We start from the raw sequence: 19,593 nt of genomic DNA, 5'->3' as shown, positions 1-19,593 counted from the left end.
TCTTTCCTGCAGACTTCAGCCTCCTCAAACGGCCCATTGTATGACTCCCCAGCCAGCGCTGTCAGCCTCCGGGTAGTGTCACACCGTGACTTTACAGCCACAATTTCCCACAGTGGGAGGACGGAATGTTTACAGACTTTATGTACATGTTGGAGAGATAAAGATCAAAGGCAGAACGTGATATATTATTCACACACACAGGATTAGAAGTGTTTTCTAATGGGAAAAGTCACTAAGTAGCGATTGACAGTAATATCAACACTGGCACATCCACCACAGACATTTACAGCCGCATTCTGCTTTGCACGCAAGTAAAAATGCGGTTGTCTGTATATTGCACGTGCGCTGCAGGAAGGAATCTAGGGGGAGGGGAGGCGGACAGTTGAAATGAGGTGTGAGCATGTGGATGGGGATCTGAGGGCAGGAGGTAGGCGAGGTAGAAGGGTGGGGTGAGCGAGGTAGGAGGTAGGCGAGGTAGGACGGTGGGGTGAGCGATTTCTAGAGTGTTTGAGAGTAGGGACGCAATAAGTTTTCATTTACAATTTGATCATGCCACATATCTATGACATGACTGTATTGGGTGCACGGCATCAATGCTCCTGATTCATGTTGCTGGGTTTTTGTTGTTGTTGTTGTTGTTGTTGTTGTTTTTTACTCCTTTATTTCTTTTTTTTTTTTTTAAGGGTTTTGAATGTAACAATCTTTGTGAACCTGGCGCTTGCATTTATCGAGAAGCCCTCGTCGCTGACTGTGTCATCAGATGTGCGCTTCCGCACTGCGGCCTGGGAGCCTCCCTGCGGAGTGACCGAAAGCATAGAGCTCCTAACCTTCCTGCTGTTTATCGCAGATCTTTCTGTAAAGGTAATAATGGCCGCCATCACGCTTCTGGAGTGTATCGGCAATATAAGATAACGTTCGTTCATTACGTTCTGCTCCCCATTGTTGCGAGGACAGTGAGCATGGGCGTAACCTACTCCTTCAGTACACATAGTCCATCTAATGGCCAAACTCTGCCTAAGTGTTACTTCCGTGTTCTAGTTTTTCATGACGGCACTTCTGCGCATGCGGCGCAATGCGCACGCGCGGCGTACTATTACAACGAACGATGTAGTTTTACACAGGGTCTAGCGATGCTTTTCAGTTGCACTGCTGGCCGCTGAGTGATTGACATGAAGTGGGCGTTTCTGGGTGGCAACTGACCGTTTTCAGGGAGTGTTTGGAAAAACGCATCCGTGGCAGGAAAAACGCAGGCGTGGCTGGTCGAACGCAGGGCGTGTTTGTGACGTCAAATCAGGAACTGAATGGTCTGAAATGATCGCAAGCGCTGAGTAGGTTTGAAGCTACTCTGAAACTGCACAAAAATATTTTGTAGCCGCTCTGCGTTACAATCGTTCGCACTTCTGCTAAGCTAAAATACACTCCCAGTGGGAGGCGGCATAGCGTTTGCAAGGCTGCTAAAAACTGCTAGCGAGCGATCAACTCGGAATGACCACCACGGTGCAGTTTGGTAGATTTCCAGACTGGATTAGCTACTGATAGTTTCCAAAAACAGAACCCGCTCCATGGGCCTGATTCAGCGTTGGCCACGTCTATTAGCAGTCAGCTGTCTGCCACTTTATGCAAATGATGATACAAAGCCCTTTCCTCATGTACATCCATGCGTATGAATGTGCAAGGACTGAGAGACCCATTTTGAGCATTTGTACTATGTTTTAAAACTGCTTGGTGCGTCTTTAGACACCACCATTAGTCACCCCAGCACTATGACAGGTGCATAGGTTCCATCTGAGTATGGCTTCCAGTGTGAACTATGAAACGTCTGTGTATGCAAAGCAGGGTTGGTTGCTTTAAACTACATGGCCACCATCTTGTTACTTGTGGTTACTTGTTGTTACTTCATCTGAGTGAGCTGAACCAATGCAGTAAATTCACACACACAACAGAGATACAGGGAGGGTGGGAAGTTGAACCAGATCAGAGAAATACTAAATCTGCCTAGCATCAGCAATGACTCCACAAACTCCTCCCCTAACAATCCTATAGGAGGGGAGAATCCAACACAATAGGACAGGACACAACTAACACTAGGAGGTAGCAGCGGAGACTGTCGTACAGGAGGCAGTAGCTGAGACATTAACGGGCCGGCCGGCCGCATGCTTATGAAACCCCACAGTGGTTGAGAATATAACCACACTGCAGTGAGAACCCGGAGACTCCAGATAAGGCTGCAATAGCCGGGAGCGATTATCCAAGGACACCTGCACAGGCATAGTATTATACCCTGAAAGAGGGGAACATTATACTTGCTTTTTAAGAGGCTAATATCGTGTATGATCTGCTTAGCTAAACGGCAGAAGCCCGAAATAAGGATAACGTGGTTCAAAGTGCTTAATTGAATGTGGATGGTTTTCAATTGAGGAGAGAGACTTTCTGGCTTGGATTGAGATATTAATTAAATTTATGCTGGGACAGAATATAAATATTAAAAAGGAAAAATCACCCAGCATTGCTGGACGTCACTAAGCATAGAAAAGCGCTGGACAATTCTTCCTGTTTTAAATTGAATTGAAGTGATATTACTCATTCCTTGGAGAAAGTTATTAATGGTTCATTAATTTTCTCTGACGTCCTAGTGGATGCTGGGAACTCCGAAAGGACCATGGGGAATAGCGGCTCCGCAGGAGACTGGGCACAAAAGTAAAAGCTTTAGGACTACCTGGTGTGCACTGGCTCCTCCCCCTATGACCCTCCTCCAAGCCTCAGTTAGATTTTTGTGCCCGAACGAGAAGGGTGCACACTAGGTGGCTCTCCCGAGCTGCTTAGTGAAAAAGTTTAAGTATAGGTTTTTTATTTTCAGTGAATCCTGCTGGCAACAGGTTCACTGCACCGAGGGACTAAGGGGAGAAGAAGCGAACTCACCTGCGTGCAGAGTGGATTGGGCTTCTTAGGCTACTGGACATTAGCTCCAGAGGGACGATCACAGGCCCAGCCATGGATGGGTCCCAGAGCCGCGCCGCCGGCCCCCTTACAGAGCCAGAAGACTGAAGAGGTCCGGAAAATCGGCGGCAGAAGACGTCCTGTCTTCAATAAGGTAGCGCACAGCACCGCAGCTGTGCGCCATTGCTCTCAGCACACTTCACACTCCGGTCACTGAGGGTGCAGGGCGCTGGGGGGGGCGCCCTGAGACGCAATAAAAACACCTTAGATGGCAAAAAATACATCACATATAGCTCCTGGGCTATATGGATGCATTTAACCCCTGCCAATTTTTCCTTAAAAAAGCGGGAGAAAGGCCGCCGAGAAGGGGGCGGAGCCTATCTCCTCAGCACACTGGCGCCATTTTCCCTCACAGCTCTGTTGGAGGGAAGCTCCCTGACTCTCCCCTGCAGTCCTGCACTACAGAAACAGGGTAAAACAAGAGAGGGGGGGCACTAATTTGGCAGATAAATCTATACAGCAGCTATATAAGGGAAAAACACTTATATAAGGTTATCCCTGTATATATATATAGCGCTCTGGTGTGTGCTGGCAAACTCTCCCTCTGTCTCCCCAAAGGGCTAGTGGGGTCCTGTCCTCTATCAGAGCATTCCCTGTGTGTGTGCTGTGTGTCGGTACGTTGTGTCGACATGTATGAGGAGGAAAATGGTATGGAGGCGGAGCAATTGCCTGTAATAGTGATGTCACCCCCTAGGGAGTCGACACCTGACTAGATGGTCTTATGGAAGGAATTACGTGATAGTGTCAGCACATTACAAAAGACTGTTGACGACATGAGACAGCCGGCAAATCAGTTATTACCTGTACAGGCGTCTCAAACACCGTCAGGGGCTCTAAAGCGCCCGTTACCTCAGATGGTCGACACAGACCCAGACACGGACACTGACTCCAGACGGTGAGGAAACAAACGTATATTCCAGTAGGGCCACACGTTACATGATCACGGCAATGAAGGAGGTTTTGAACATTTCTGATACTATAAGTACCACAAAAAAGGGTATTATGTGGGGTGTGAAAAAACTACCCGTAGTTTTTCCTGAATCAGATGAATTAAATGAGGTGTGTGATGAAGCGTGGGTTTCCCCCGATAAAAAACTGCTAATTTCTAAAAAATTATTGGCATTATACCCTTTCCCGCCAGAGGTTAGGACGCGTTGGGAAACACCCCCTAGGGTAGATAAGGCGCTCACACGCTTATCAAAACAAGTGGCGTTACCGTCTCCTGATACGGCCGCCCTCAAGGAACCAGCTGATAGGAAGCTGGAAAATATCCTAAAAAGTATATACACACATACTGGTATTATACTGCGACCAGCAATCGCCTCAGCCTGGATGTGCAGTGCTGGGGTGGCTTGGTCGGATTCCCTGACTGAAAATATTGATACCCTGGACAGGGACAGTATATTATTGACTATAGAGCATTTAAAGGATGCATTTCTATATATGCGAGATGCACAGAGGGATATTTGCACTCTGGCATCAAGAGTAAGTGCGCTGTCCTTTTCTGCCAGAAGAGGGTTATGGACGCAACAGTGGTCAGGTGATGCGGATTCCAAACGGCATATGGAAGTATTGCCGTATAAAGGGGAGGAGTTATTTGGGGTCGGTCTATCGGACCTGGTGGCCACGGCAACGGCTGGGAAATCCACCTTTTTACCCCAGGTCACCTCTCAGCAGAAAAAGACACCGTCTTTTCAGGCTCAGTCCTTTCGTCCCCATAAGGGCAAGCGGGCAAAAGGCCACTCATATCTGCCCCGGGGCAGAGGAAGGGGAAAAAGACTGCAGCAGGCAGCCTCTTCCCAGGAACAGAAGCCCTCCCCCGCTTCTGCCAAGTCCTCAGCATGACGCTGGGGCCTTACAAGCGGACTCAGGCACGGTGGGGGCCCGTCTCAAGAATTTCAGCGCGCAGTGGGCTCACTCGCAAGTGGACCCCTGGATCCTGCAGGTAGTATCTCAGGGGTACAAATTGGAATTCGAGACGTCTCCCCCTCGCCGGTTCCTGAAGTCTGCTTTACCAACGTCTCCCTCCGACAGGGAGGCGGTATTGGAAGCCATTCACAAGCTGTATTCCCAGCAGGTGATAATCAAGGTACCCCTCCTACAACAGGGAAAGGGGTATTATTCCACGCTGTTTGTGGTACCGAAGCCGGACGGATCGGTGAGACCTATTTTAAATCTGAAATCCTTGAACACTTACATACAAAGGTTCAAATTCAAGATGGAGTCACTCAGAGCAGTGATAGCGAACCTGGAAGAAGGGGACTATATGGTGTCTCTGGGCATCAAGGATGCTTACCTCCATGTCCCAATTTGCCCTTCTCACCAAGGGTACCTCAGGTTTGTGGTACAGAACTGTCACTATCAGTTTCAGACGCTGCCGTTTGGATTGTCCACGGCACCCCGGGTCTTTACCAAGGTAATGGCCGAAATGATGATTCTTCTTCGAAGAAAAGGCGTCTTAATTATCCCTTACTTGGACGATCTCCTGATAAGGGCAAGGTCCAGAGAACAGTTAGAGGTCGGAGTAGCACTATCTCAAGTAGTACTACGACAGCACGGGTGGATTCTAAATATTCCAAAATCGCAGCTGATTCCGACGACACGTCTGCTGTTCCTAGGGATGATTCTGGACACAGTCCAGAAAAAGGTGTTTCTCCCGGAGGAGAAAGCCAGGGAGTTATCCGACCTAGTCAGGAACCTCCTAAAACCAGGCCAAGTGTCAGTGCATCAATGCACAAGGGTCCTGGGAAAAATGGTGGCTTCTTACGAAGCGATTCCATTCGGCAGATTCCACGCAAGAACTTTTCAGTGGGATCTGCTGGACAAATGGTCCGGATCGCATCTTCAAATGCATCAGCGGATAACCCTGTCTCCAAGGACAAGGGTGTCTCTCCTGTGGTGGTTGCAGAGTGCTCATCTTCTAGAGGGCCGCAGATTCGGCATTCAGGACTGGGTCCTGGTGACCACGGATGCCAGCCTGAGAGGCTGGGGAGCAGTCACACAGGGAAGAAATTTCCAGGGCTTGTGGTCAAGCATGGAAACGTCACTTCACATAAATATCCTGGAACTAAGGGCCATTTACAATGCCCTAAGTCAGGCAAGGCCTCTGCTTCAGGGTCAGCCGGTGTTGATCCAGTCGGACAACATCACGGCAGTCGCCCACGTAAACAGACAGGGCGGCACAAGAAGCAGGAGGGCAATGACGGAAGTTGCAAGGATTCTTCGCTGGGCGGAAAATCATGTGATAGCACTGTCAGCAGTGTTCATTCCGGGAGTGGACAACTGGGAAGCAGACTTCCTCAGCAGACACGACCTCCACCCGGGGGAGTGGGGACTTCACCCAGAAGTCTTCCACATGATTGTGAACCGTTGGAAAAAAACAAAGGTGGACATGATGGCGTCCCGCCTCAACAAAAAACTGGACAGATATTGCGCCAGGTCAAGGGACCCTCAGGCAATAGCTGTGGACGCTCTGGTAACACCGTGGGTGTACCAGTCAGTGTATGTGTTCCCTCCTCTGCCTCTCATACCCAAGGTACTGAGAATCATAAGAAGGAGAGGAGTAAGGACTATACTCGTAGCTCCGGATTGGCCAAGAAGGACTTGGTACCCGGAACTTCAAGAGATGCTCACAGAGGACCCGTGGCCTCAACCTCTAAGAAAGGACCTGCTCCAGCAGGGACCCTGTCTGTTCCAAGACTTACCGCGGCTGCGTTTGACGGCATGGCGGTTGAACGCCGGATCCTGAAGGAAAAAGGCATTCCGGATGAAGTCATCCCTACCCTGATCAAAGCCAGGAAGGATGTAACTGTGCAACATTATCACCGTATTTGGCGTAAATATGTTGCGTGGTGTGAGGCCAGGAAGGCCCCTACAGAGGAATTTCAACTGGGTCGTTTCCTGCATTTCCTGCAAACAGGACTGTCTATGGGCCTAAAATTAGGCTCCATTAAGGTTCAAATTTCGGCCCTGTCGATATTCTTCCAGAAAGAACTAGCTTCAGTTCCTGAAGTTCAGACGTTTGTCAAGGGGGTACTGCATATACAGCCTCCTTTTGTGCCTCCAGTGGCACCTTGGGATCTCAATGTAGTTTTGGGGTTCCTAAAATCACATTGGTTTGAACCACTCACCACTGTGGAATTAAAATATCTCACATGGAAAGTGGTAATGCTGTTAGCCCTGGCTTCAGCCAGGCGTGTCTCAGAATTGGCGGCTTTATCCTATAAAAGCCCTTACCTAATTTTTCATACGGACAGGGCAGAATTGAGGACTCGTCCTCAATTTCTCCCTAAGGTGGTTTCAGCGTTTCACTTAAACCAGCCTATTGTGGTACCTGCGGCTACTAGGGACTTGGAGGATTCCAAGTTGCTGGACGTAGTCAGGGCCCTGAAAATATATGTTTCCAGGACGGCTGGAGTCAGAAAATCTGACTCGCTGTTTATCCTGTATGCACCCAACAAGCTGGGTGCTCCTGCTTCTAAGCAGACTATTGCTCGTTGGATTTGTAGTACAATTCAGCTTGCACATTCTGTGGCAGGCCTGCCACAGCCAAAATCTGTAAAAGCCCATTCCACACGGAAAGTGGGCTCATCTTGGGCGGCTGCCCGAGGGGTCTCGGCTTTACAACTTTGCCGAGCAGCTACTTGGTCAGGGGAAAACACGTTTGCTAAATTCTACAAATTTGATACCCTGGCTGAGGAGGACCTGGAGTTCTCTCATTCGGTGCTGCAGAGTCATCCGCACTCTCCCGCCCGTTTGGGAGCTTTGGTATAATCCCCATGGTCCTTTCGGAGTTCCCAGCATCCACTAGGACGTCAGAGAAAATAAGAATTTACTTACCGATAATTCTATTTCTCATAGTCCGTAGTGGATGCTGGGCGCCCATCCCAAGTGCGGATTGTCTGCAATACTTGTACATAGTTATTGTTACAAAAATCGGGTTATTATTGTTGTGAGCCATCTTTTCAGAGGCTCCTCTGTTATCATGCTGTTAACTGGGTTCAGATCACAAGTTGTACGGTGTGATTGGTGTGGCTGGTATGAGTCTTACCCGGGATTCAAAATCCTTCCTTATTGTGTACGCTCGTCCGGGCACAGTATCCTAACTGAGGCTTGGAGGAGGGTCATAGGGGGAGGAGCCAGTGCACACCAGGTAGTCCTAAAGCTTTTACTTTTGTGCCCAGTCTCCTGCGGAGCCGCTATTCCCCATGGTCCTTTCGGAGTTCCCAGCATCCACTACGGACTATGAGAAATAGAATTATCGGTAAGTAAATTCTTATTTTTTTTTTTACAAAATCTAAGATATAGGATGTAATAAGTTTACATTAGAATCAAGTAATATATCTTTAATTACTAGATCTATTGGTAATATATAGGTTGATTTTATATTATTTTTATGTGATGCTGGCCAGCATTTAATATTATATGTGTTTATATGTATTTTTAAGAGATTCATTTTAAGAGATAATAAATATCCATATCAGAGTGAATTGCGCAGTCCCAGTTTTGTTTTTTTCTTGTGGCTCTATAATAAGGGTTAAAACCAAGGACCCTTTTGGGATTGCTGCATTCATCTGTAGTCCATCAAAGCGCCAGGTGTGTGTTTTTTTGGTTGTTCAAATACTAAATCTGCCTAGCATCAGCAATGACTCCACAAACTCCTCCCCTAACAATCCTATAGGAGGGGAGAATCCAACACAATAGGACAGGACACAACTAACACTGTCAAGGGTAAACAACGCTAACTCATTAAGGAGGCAATACACAGAGAAACACCTCATGGCTTAATCTCCTTCATTTATATTTCCGTTCAAAACCTTCAGTCCTGTTGAGATGTCTCTGAATGTACTTTGTGTTTTTATATGATTATATATCTACATATATTCAGCTGTAATAGGAATAGTAAGCAGTAAAATAAATCCTATCAAAGCCTAATAACTTTGGATTATTAATGTTAGAAAGCATTAAAACATGGTTGCTCAAGGTTACTAATACATAGCAATGTTTCCCAGTATTAATATAATCAGCATGATTCAGGTTTTGTTTTTTTCCAACCCTAATGCAAACACTTTAGTGACACTCCCTCTGCACACCCATAAACAGACCATTTTTGCACGTCTTAATAGTTACTGCCCAGGAGCATCCAGCAATTTTCCAAGACCTTCCGATACCTGTGTCTCAATCGCAACTCATTGGCATTGCGTGCAACTGAATAAGGCCATATATGAGAATCAAAGTTCTGCCATGTAAAAGTCATTACCCAGAATCCAGTCTGCTTTTGAAATGGTTTATTTACTTCTTGCCCCTTAGTAATGAAGCTTGGAAATTTCCCTAATTACGTAGTGTAGCGACACACCGAGAACATATAAACCTTGAAGCGTTTGGTGAAGCATTCATTTAAAATATAACATCAGTAAAGACAGGGAAAGGATTTCTATGATGATTTTGAAATTTTTGTTCCATGCTTTCCTATTTATTTTCTTTCTTTTTAGAGCTATTTAATTGGCTGGAATGAATTCATTAAGAACAAGTGGCTTCTGTGCTACATCCTGGCTCTCCTGGTCTCCGTTGTAGATTGGACGGTATCTTTATGCTTCCTGTGTGCAGAGGTAACGTGGGGACGGTTCAGCAGTGGTGGTCATGTGATGTGGACGTGGGCTGATGATGTCATATCTATATGGTTGCATTCTCAAGATACTGCATATCTGAAGGCAACTCTATTGTAATGCCATTTTTTTTTTTTACATTGAGAAACCTTTTCTGCTGCAAAGTGACTCAGGACATTGCATCTTTATGTACCATTTTTTAGGTGTGATAATACTTCAAATACTGCAAGTATGGAGTCCATGTGCCTTCGCAATCCAAACTGCGCGGTCACATGAACCGCAGGATGCAAACTTTTTTTTCTGACTCAACAGAGCCATGAGCTGTCATAGACGGCAACAGACCAGCATTGCATCTTATATTTTCTTTTTTAATTTAATTTCTTTAATTTTTTTTTCCTCTTGGTCAGCCCTGTGTGTATCCTCTAGTCCAGGGGTAGCCAACCCTGGTCCTCGAGAGCTACCAACAGTTCATGTTTTCCAGGTCTCCTCACAGAATCACAAGTGAAGTAATTAGCTCCACCTGTGAATCTTTTATAATGTGTCAGTGAGTAATGACTGCACCTGTGCACCTGCTAGGTGAGATGGAAAACGTGAACTGTTTGTAGCTCTCGAGGATCAGGGTTGGCTACCACTGCTTCTAATCAGTCCTGCAGTGGGGAAAAATACGGGAAACTGCTATACGGAGAAGTGCAAAATAAAGGAAGACTTTGCTCCTATCAGATGTTTTACATTGGTATATTTATATCTATTAAATACTGCTAGAGAAATTATTACTTGCTGTGAAAAGCAAAAAACACTGTGTTTGTACTAGTGTTCGTAAATGTTGGACAGTATCGTCTTGTTGGGTTTCTTGATATCTAAAGAGAACGATCATTAAACACTAAACTGTATATGCCCTAAGAATTACATTGTATTAACTTTTAAAAGTTTTTTTTGTGCATTTTAATGATGTATTAACCCAATGCTAGCATATAGTAATCAGTGTACTGTATAAGGAACAGCTTAGGGTGGGTGACAGCAATGTCCCTGCTACAATGGTTTCCCTTGGTTGTTCCCTACAACTAATTTTATCATGAAGGCAAGTAATGTATGATCCACTCCCACCACTAACAGTATCATCCTCTGTTTCTACTGGGTTCCAGACCAATCTATTGCTCTATCCGCTAATATTACATTCAAGCATTGTATCCGCTCACGGTAATTTATTTATGTATTTATTATTATTTATTTTTTATATATTTTTTATTTCTATGGTATTCTTGTATTTTTATTTATTTACTGTACTACTCTTTTTTTTGTTTTGTTTTTTGTTTATATATTATAAACTATAAGCTTGTTTATTTGTCAATGTGCCTCTTTTCAGGGGGTGAGAATCCGAAGACTTTTGAGGCCGTTTTTCCTCCTCCAGAATTCTTCTCTTATGAAAAAGACCTTAAAGTGCATTAAACGAACACTACCTGAGATGGGCAGGTAGGTATCAGGATGTTCAGGGGTAACTTACTGAGAATTGTTGTTGTTGTTGTTATTATTATTCTTGTTGATTATTATTATTAATAAATATTTTTATTATTATTGTTGAATATTATTAGTAGTTATAATTAATAATAATACAAATATTTATATTTTTGCTGTTGCTTGCTGAACTAGGAATAAAGATTTGATCTGCTTTGGTTCCATTTGTTTTATTTGACAAGCCATTACATCACCATGGCCCTAAATGTGTGGAGTTTGTATATTCTCCCCGTACTTGCGTGGGTTTTCTCCGGGTACTCCGGTTTCCTCCCACAATCCAAAAATATACTGGTAGGTTAATTGGTTCCCAACAAAATTAACCCTAGCGTGAATGTGTGTGCGTGTACATGTGTTAGGGAATATAGATTGTAAGCTCCACTGGGGCAGGGACTAATATTCTCTGTAAAGCGCTGGGGAATATGTGTGCGCTATATAAGTAACTGGTAATAAATAAATAAATCTCTGGCAGCCATAGCACTGCATGGGGCCTCAGTTGATAACTGAGTGGATCCCTGCATTTGCACCTGTAGGGCACAGATCCGGTAGGGTGGACTGAATGGATTGTCACAGGTTTGCCTGTCATAAGTACTAGGTTTTGGTGCATCCCTGGAATCCTTGATTGAATTAATACCATATTTACACTATATTTTAGTATCTGCTGCTAAAATATGTAAATTGTTTGTATGTGGTATCATATTGTTTTTTACAGTCTATTCATTTTATGGCTTCTATCATCGGTCAGTATGGAAATCGGTGATTTTGCTTGTTCAATGGGTTTTCCATCTTTTAAATTACGTTGTTCTAAGGCCCATTGCTCCCGATACTTTGGTGGCAAAACCTTCTATGGCGCCTGTGCCATTTTCTTCATTCTACATGCACCCTATAATTACATTTACACCACTCCTGGCAAACATCTGAGCATCGGATAGCCTGACCAAGTGCTGTGGCCAGCCAATCAAAAGTTGTCTAAAAATGATAGCTGGTCTATGATTGGATGACCGTGACATTCTGCCAGTCAGGAACTGACTCTTTTCTAACATTGGGTCTATTTACTGAGCCTTGGATGGGGGATGAAGTGGACAGATATAAAGTACCAGCCAATCAGCTCCTAACTACCATGTCACAGGCTGGGTTTGAAAAATGACAGTTAGGAGCTGATTGGCTGGTACTTTATCTCCGTCCACTTTATCTCCATCCAACGCTTAGTAAATAGACCCCGTGGGCAGTATTCAAATGTTTGAAATGTCAGTTGGGTGTCTGTTTTTTCCTATCTAATAGACCGTAAAAAACAGACACCCAACCGACTTTTCAAACAATTGAATATCCCCCCTTGTGTCTAATTTGTGCAATCTTCCAAGCTCAGGAATCAGCACATATGCCGGTCAAACAGTATTCCAGTACTTGCATGTGATTGGTTCCTGCTGAATTGAGCCATAGGTAGTGGGGGTGGGGTTTAGACCTCTTCATTTAAGGTGGAATGATCCCCTTTAACTATATGCAAATGACAAGTGGATCGGACTAGCATAATATTACATTCTTATCTTTGGTAAAACATACCTGGTGTCCCTCTTTTTGTTAGTTATGTTGCAGTTCGCACCTAAGGGATTCTGCCGTATAAGGATTGCATTTACGAGATGAATTATTGTGGAAAATGACTAACGCATAGATTTGTTTCTTAATAGTGTGATGCTGCTCCTGGCTTTGCATCTCTGTCTCTTTACCATGTTTGGTATGCTGCTGTTTGCCCATGCAAAGGTAACCAATTCACTAACGATGAAGGTCATACACCTGTTCCCTCTGATGCACTAGATAACCTAATAACGCTCCTGCTGACATCATCTCTCCTTTACCTAATGGCAGCTGTGGGTACAGGTGCTGGATGTACGCCTCCAACACTCATGCAAGATACGGATGTCCATAAGTAGACTTCCAGTTTGACCTTTATTTGGTGGCGTGTATACTGACCCTACATCTCCTGCAGCTCCTGCCATCTTCTACCTGCGGGACCCATCATCTAGGGCAGGGGTGGGCAATTATTTCAGCTGGGGGGGCCACTTAACACTTCCAGTGAATATTCGAGGGCCGCACACAAAATATCCTGTATATACAATACTCCTATAGGTGTGTGGTATGCGTGACCGCCGGGATCCCGACAGCGGAATCCCGGTGGGGGGTGGCGAGTGAAGCAAGCCTCTTGCGGGCTAGCTGCGCTCTCCACGCTACGGGTTCGGTGGCGAATGGGTTCTATTCCTACTCTATGGGTGTCATGGACACCAACGGGTGAGAATAGTCCCTGTTGGTTGGGATTGTGAGGAGGCGGCATGTAGGGGAGATTATGTGACCGTCGGTCTCCTGACCACCGGTCACATACCTACATCCCCTCCTAGAGCAGCTCCCATCTCCCCTGTACCCATATAGCAGCTTCTATCCCCCCCTCCCTCTCCCCTGTACCCATATAGCAGCTTCTGTCCCCCCCCTCCCTCCCTCTCCCCTGTACCCATACAGCAGCTTCTATCCCCCCCCTCCCTCCCTCTCCCCTGTACCCATACAGCAGCTTCTATCCCCCCCCCCTCCATCTCCCCTGGACCCATATAGCAGCTTCTGTCCCCCCCTCCCTCTCCCCTGGACCCATACAGCAGCTTCTGTCCCCCCTCCTCCATCTCCCCTGTACCCATACAGCAGCTTTTAAACACTCCCCAACACAAACACAGGTACTACCTTCCGCTCCCCACCCACCCACCCTCCCGCCCCCCACCTTCGGGCACGGTTAGTAGCTTCTAACTACCGACTCCCTCCCTCTCTGCACACAGATAACAGCTTCCTCCCCATACTCAGCACCGCTGTGCCCACGCCAGGCAGCTCCCGTTGCCAGCCACCAACTTTGCATGTTTGCAGATGTGCCGTCCGGATCCACGCTCTTGCTTTGGCTCCGCCCCCATGCCGCCCAGTGGCTGACATCAGAGAGGAAATCCTGGTCAGCTGCCCTTGTGACGCGATCGGCCTTTGCTCAGCGGTGCTGCGTCTTGGAGCTGCTGTAGTGCAATGACAAGCAGGTGAGCCGGTCGGGCCGCTTGTCATTGTGCACTGGGGGGGGGGCGGCGCAGCGGGCCATGCAGGATCGGTTCGGGCCGCCTGTTGCCCATCCCTAATCTAGGGCTTCCCGCTATCATCTTGTCACAAACACAATGCCCTTTGGTTTGAACTGAGTATAGCAAATAAAGGGGCAGATGTATTAAGCCTGTAGAAGTGATAAAACAGTGATAAGTGGAAGGTGATAACGCACCAGCCAATCGGCTCCTAACTGTCAATTTACATATTGGAGCTGATTGGCTGGTGCGTTATCACCTTGCACTTATCACTGTTTTATCACTTCTCCAGGCTTAATACATCTGCTCCAGAGTATTGTGCTCCTCTGTTCAGGGGCCATTGATGCTGGCAGGATGACTCCGCAGTGGGGTCCAGCTGACTCGTACAGCTGCCCCGCGGAAAATGGCAGGAGAGGTAAGTGCTCAGTACACTCTGCTACAGTGCTTTAACAAAGATTGGAATAGTTGCACCTCTAATTTCTGCATTAAGAAGTAAAGACTAACGGAGAGATTTTGTCATTGGCAAAGTATAATGACTTAAATATGCACTGATTGGAATTGGTCTCCTCGTGCATCGCCTGACTTGCAGACTGCCCATTAATACTACCCTGTGTGCTAATTCCAAGTACATACTATAGACGTGGCTATAAATACTGTAATGCACTAAATGTCACAAATTGCTCTTGTTTCTGTATAGGTTCTCAAACCTGTTCCTTCTGTTAAGGATTAAGCTCTGCTGTGTGTAAGCATCTGTTCTTCCTTCTTTCTATTCACTCTGCTGTCTGTTTTCCATCACTGTCCTTTTTCCATGACTATGCACTGTGATAATGGTCTAGAGCACAGGTTCTCAAACTCTGTCCTCAGGACCCCACACAGTTCATGTTTTGCAGGTCACCTGTAGAATTTAAAAATGTGACAGTTGGTGATACACAGTGCAGCTGCTGGGTGACATGGAAAACGTGAACCGTCTGGGGTCCTGAGGACCGAGTTTGAGAACCACTGATCTAGATTATTTGCGATGAACTGTAAGGAGGCTTCATTCATAATGCTGAATGTTACACTATGGGGATATTGCTTGCCCCTCATCCTGTCTGTGCTTATGGGCAGGATTCTAAGGTTGACATTGAGTGGTTGAGATACTTCCGCAACCTGCCAGACTCCTTGACGTCACTCCTGGTGCTACTGACCACTGCCAACAACCCTGATGGTGAGTCCTATCGTATATTAGTGAAGATTTTTTTTAAATAACACAATTGCTGTTTACACCACAGTGGTATTTTTTATTTACTAATTAGGGACTCCAACCCCAAAAAGGGGTTCGATACAGAATTATATTGTTAAATATTAGATTTTTATTTATTCATAATAAAATGATTGTTCTTGTTTTTTGGTTAAAGGCTTTTCCTACTCTGGTTTCCCAATGACATCTACTAGTTTTCCTCCTTGTTATCTATCTCCCATCTCCCCCCTCCAGTCCTCTATAAAAAACTCCCTCTCCACTATCCATCTCCCCCTTCCAGTCCTCCATACAATCAATCTCCTCTCCTTCTGTTTTCTCTGCTATTCATCTCCCCTTCTCCTGTCCTCCCTGTGTCTCATTTTCTCTTGCAATTGAATAGCAAAACCCTGCGGCTGCATGAAAAAATCTGCATCACTGTTTCTTTTTAAAAAATCTCCTGTGTTTACCTGAATTCCCCTAATTGTGTGCCACAGGAAAAAACACACACATTGGGAAGTATTCAATTAGCTGCAGTGTTTACCCCGCAACTAATTGCTGGCAAAAAGCCCTGCAGCACTGGGTAAGGCTATTCAATTAGTCTTTTTCCCAAGTCGAAAAATCTGGAATGAAGTGTTAAAACCCACTGATTCCACATAATCTGTGTAATCAATGGGGTTTCCTCCTGTTCTTGCCCCTGATTTTGTGGGGTTTTTACACTGACTTTACCTCGCAGTTTAGTCCGTGTGTGGGGAGATGCGCGTGAGGTATGCACTATTAATTTAATACCTCAGTGCGGCAAATGAATACCCCAGATTGTAAACCCCGTGACTAATTGAATACCCCTGATTGTAAACCCTGCGGCCAATTAATACCCCAGATTGTCTCCCAAAGGAAAAAACACAACCAGGCTGTCTGCCACAGGAAAAAATAAAATACATTGCAGCTCCAACAATATCTTAATTTGATTGCTGCCACAAGGTGCAGGAACACCAGACCCAAACTACATTGGAAGATGAAACTGCAGGGTCCCAGGGTTGCTATTACAGTATTTGAAAAAAAAACAGTTTAGTAAAAAAAACTTACTAGTACTAGTTCTTAGCTCCACATCATTAGGTAGTAGCTCCTCTGGCAGCTTAGCTATGCTTTACAGCATGGGTCTTCAACCTACGGCCCTCCAGCTGCTGTGGATCTACACATCCCAGCATGCCATGCCTCAGATTTAGCATAACTTAATAGTAAAACTGTGGCAGGTCATGCTGGGATGTGTAGTTTCACAGCAGCTGGAGGGGCAACAGGTTGAATACCCATGCTTTAGAGCTTGACTTCGGCCAGCAGAAATGAATGGGCGGTGTTTGGTTGGCTGGGGGCGGGGCTTAACCAACATTCATGTCCAGTGCTTCGGGTGGTGGTTGAATGGGCTTTAGGGAGGCCAGAGGGCTGGGACTTCAGACAGACGTGGATAAGTGGGCCGGGCTTTGGGTTACATGAGCTTTATCTTCAGACAGCCATGGGTGAGTGGGTGGGGCTTCAGGCACTCCGCGCCGGAGTTTTTAATTGGGAGGGGGGGGAGGATGCTGGGATTTGAGTGGCCGCTGGTGGTGACGGGAACTATTTTTTTCTGTCAACACTCTCTTCAGCAGATCCTGTGGGCCTGTTTTTATGTGGGGCTTTGAGCTTCAGCTCCATCCGCCCCATTGTTAATCCAGCCCTGCCTCCCTGCTATCCGTCTCCCCTCCTTCTGTCCTCCCTGCTATCCGTCTCCCCTCCTCCTGTCCTCCCTGCTATCCGTCTCCCCTCCTCCTGTCCTCCCTGCTATCCGTCTCCCCTCCTCCTGTCCTCCCTGCTATCCGTCTCCCCTCCTCCTGTCGTCCCTGCTATCCGTCTCCCCTCCTCCTGTCCTCCCTGCCGTCCGTCTCCCCTCCTCCTGTCCTCCCTGCTATCCGTCTCTCCTCCTCCTGTCCTCCCTGCCGCCCGTCTCCCCTCCTTCTGTCCTCCCTGCCGTCCATCTCCCCTCCTCCTGTCCTCCCTGCTATCCATCTCTCCTCCTCCTGTCCTCCCTGCTATCCGTCTCTCCTCCTCCTGTCCTCCCTGCCGTCCGTCTCCCCTCCTCCTGTCCTCCCTGCTATTCATCTGTCCTCCTCCTGTCCTCCCTGCTATTCATCTCCCCTCCTCCTGTCCTCCCTGCTATCCGTTTCTCCTCCTCCTGTCCTCCCTGCTATCCGTCTCCCCTCCTCCTGTCCTCCCTGCTATCCGTCTCCCCTCCTCCTGTCCTCCCTGCCATCCGTCTCTCCTCCTCCTGTCCTCCCTGCTATCCGTCTCTCCTCCTCCTGTCCTCCCTGCTATCCGTCTCTCCTCCTCCTCCTGTCCTCCCTGCTATCCGTCTCTCCTCCTCCTCCTGTCCTCCCTGCTATCCGTCTCTCCTCCTCCTCCTGTCCTCCCTGCTATCCGTCTCTCCTCCTCCTGTCCTCCCTGCTATCCGTCTCTCCTCCCCCTGTCCTCCCTGCTATCCGTCTCTCCTCCTCCTGTCCTCCCTGCTATCCGTCTCTCCTCCTCCTGTCCTCCCTGCCATCCGTCTCCCCTCCTCCTGTCCTCCCTGCTATCCGTCTCTCCTCCTCCTGTCCACCCTGCTATCCGTCTCTCCTCCTCCTGTCCTCCCTGCTATCCGTCTCTCCTCCTCCTGTCCTCCCTGCTATCCGTCTCCCGTCCTCCTGTCCTCCCTGCCATCCGTCTCCCCTCCTCCTGTCCTCCCTGCTATCCGTCTCCTCCTGTCCTCCCTGCCATCCGTCTCCCCTCCTCCTGTCCTCCCTGCTATCCGTCTCCTCCTGTCCTCCCTGCTATCCGTCTCTCCTCCTCCTGTCCTCCCTGCTATTCATCTCTCCTCCTCCTGTCCTCCCTGCCGTCCGTCTCCCCTCCTCCTGTCCTCCCTGCTATCCGTCTCCCCTCCTCCTGTCCTCCCTGCTATTCATCTCTCCTCCTCCTGTCCTCCCTGCCGTCCGTCTCCCCTCCTCCTGTCCTCCCTGCCATCCATCTCTCCTACTCCTGTCCTCCCTGCAATCCATCTCCCCTCCTCCTGTCCTCCCTGCTATCCGTCTCCCCTCCTCCTGTCCTCCCTGCTATCCGTCTCTCCTCCTCCTGTCCTCCCTACTATCCGTCTCTCCTCCTCCTGTCCTCCCTACTATCCGTCTCTCCTCCTCCTGTCCTCCCTGCCGTCCGTCTCCCCTCCTCCTGTCCTCCCTGCTGTCCGTCTCCCCTCCTCCTGTCCTCCCTGCTATCCATCTCTCCTCCTCCTGTCCTCCCTGCCGTCCGTCTACCCTCCTCCTGTCCTCCCTGCTATCCATCTCTCCTCCTCCTTTCCTCCCTGCTATCCGTCTCTCCTCCTCCTGTCCTCCCTGCTATCCGTCTCCCCTCCTCCTGTCCTCCCTGCCATCCGTCTCCCCTCCTCCTGTCCTCCCTGCTATCCGTCTCTCCTCCTCCTGTCCTCCCTGCTATCCGTCTCTCCTCCTCCTGTCCTCCCTGCTATCCGTCTCTCCTCCTCCTGTCCTCCCTGCTATCCGTCTCTCCTCCTCCTGTCCTCCCTGCTATCCGTCTCCCGTCCTCCTGTCCTCCCTGCCATCCGTCTCCCCTCCTCCTGTCCTCCCTGCTATCCGTCTCCTCCTGTCCTCCCTGCCATCCGTCTCCCCTCCTCCTGTCCTCCCTGCCATCCGTCTCCCCTCCTCCTGTCCTCCCTGCTATCCGTCTCTCCTCCTCCTGTCCTCCCTGCTATCCGTCTCCCCTCCTCCTGTCCTCCCTGCTATCCGTCTCCTCCTGTCCTCACTGCTATCCGTCTCCTCCTGTCCTCCCTGCCATCCGTCTCCCCTCCTCCTGTCCTCCCTGCTATCCGTCTCTCCTCCTCCTGTCCTCCTTGCCGTCCGTCTCCCCTCCTCCTGTCCTCCCTGCCGTCCGTCTCCCCTCCTCCTGTCCTCCCTGCCGTCCGTCTCCCCTCCTCCTGTCCTCCCTGCCGTCCGTCTCCCCTCCTCCTGTCCTCCCTGCCGTCCGTCTCCCCTCCTCCTGTCCTCCCTGCTGTCCGTCTCCCCTCCTCCTGTCTTCCCTGCCGTCCGTCTCCCCTCCTCCTGTCCTCTCTGCCGTCCGTCTCTCCTCCTCTTTCACTTGCCTTATTCACACAGTGGTCATAAGA

At 48.1% G+C, this 19,593-nt stretch overlaps 1 protein-coding gene across 1 annotated transcript in view; it reads left to right on the top strand.

Moving 5' to 3' along the window:
• Positions 1-19,593, top strand: part of TPCN2 (two pore segment channel 2) — a 118,950-nt gene that overhangs the window by 38,284 nt on the left and 61,073 nt on the right. Inside the window, exons 4-8 of the mRNA XM_063944225.1 lie at positions 684-861; positions 9,489-9,605; positions 10,966-11,072; positions 12,797-12,869; positions 15,308-15,407. Coding sequence (XP_063800295.1) covers positions 684-861; positions 9,489-9,605; positions 10,966-11,072; positions 12,797-12,869; positions 15,308-15,407 — 575 coding nt within the window. The remainder of the gene's footprint in view (positions 1-683; positions 862-9,488; positions 9,606-10,965; positions 11,073-12,796; positions 12,870-15,307; positions 15,408-19,593) is intronic.

Source organism: Pseudophryne corroboree, chromosome 11 (genome assembly GCF_028390025.1).
Source record: "Pseudophryne corroboree isolate aPseCor3 chromosome 11, aPseCor3.hap2, whole genome shotgun sequence".
Classification (NCBI taxonomy): domain Eukaryota; kingdom Metazoa; phylum Chordata; class Amphibia; order Anura; family Myobatrachidae; genus Pseudophryne; species Pseudophryne corroboree.
The sequence above is the reverse complement of the archived record's forward strand: the minus strand, read 5'-3'. Positions and strand labels throughout refer to the sequence as shown.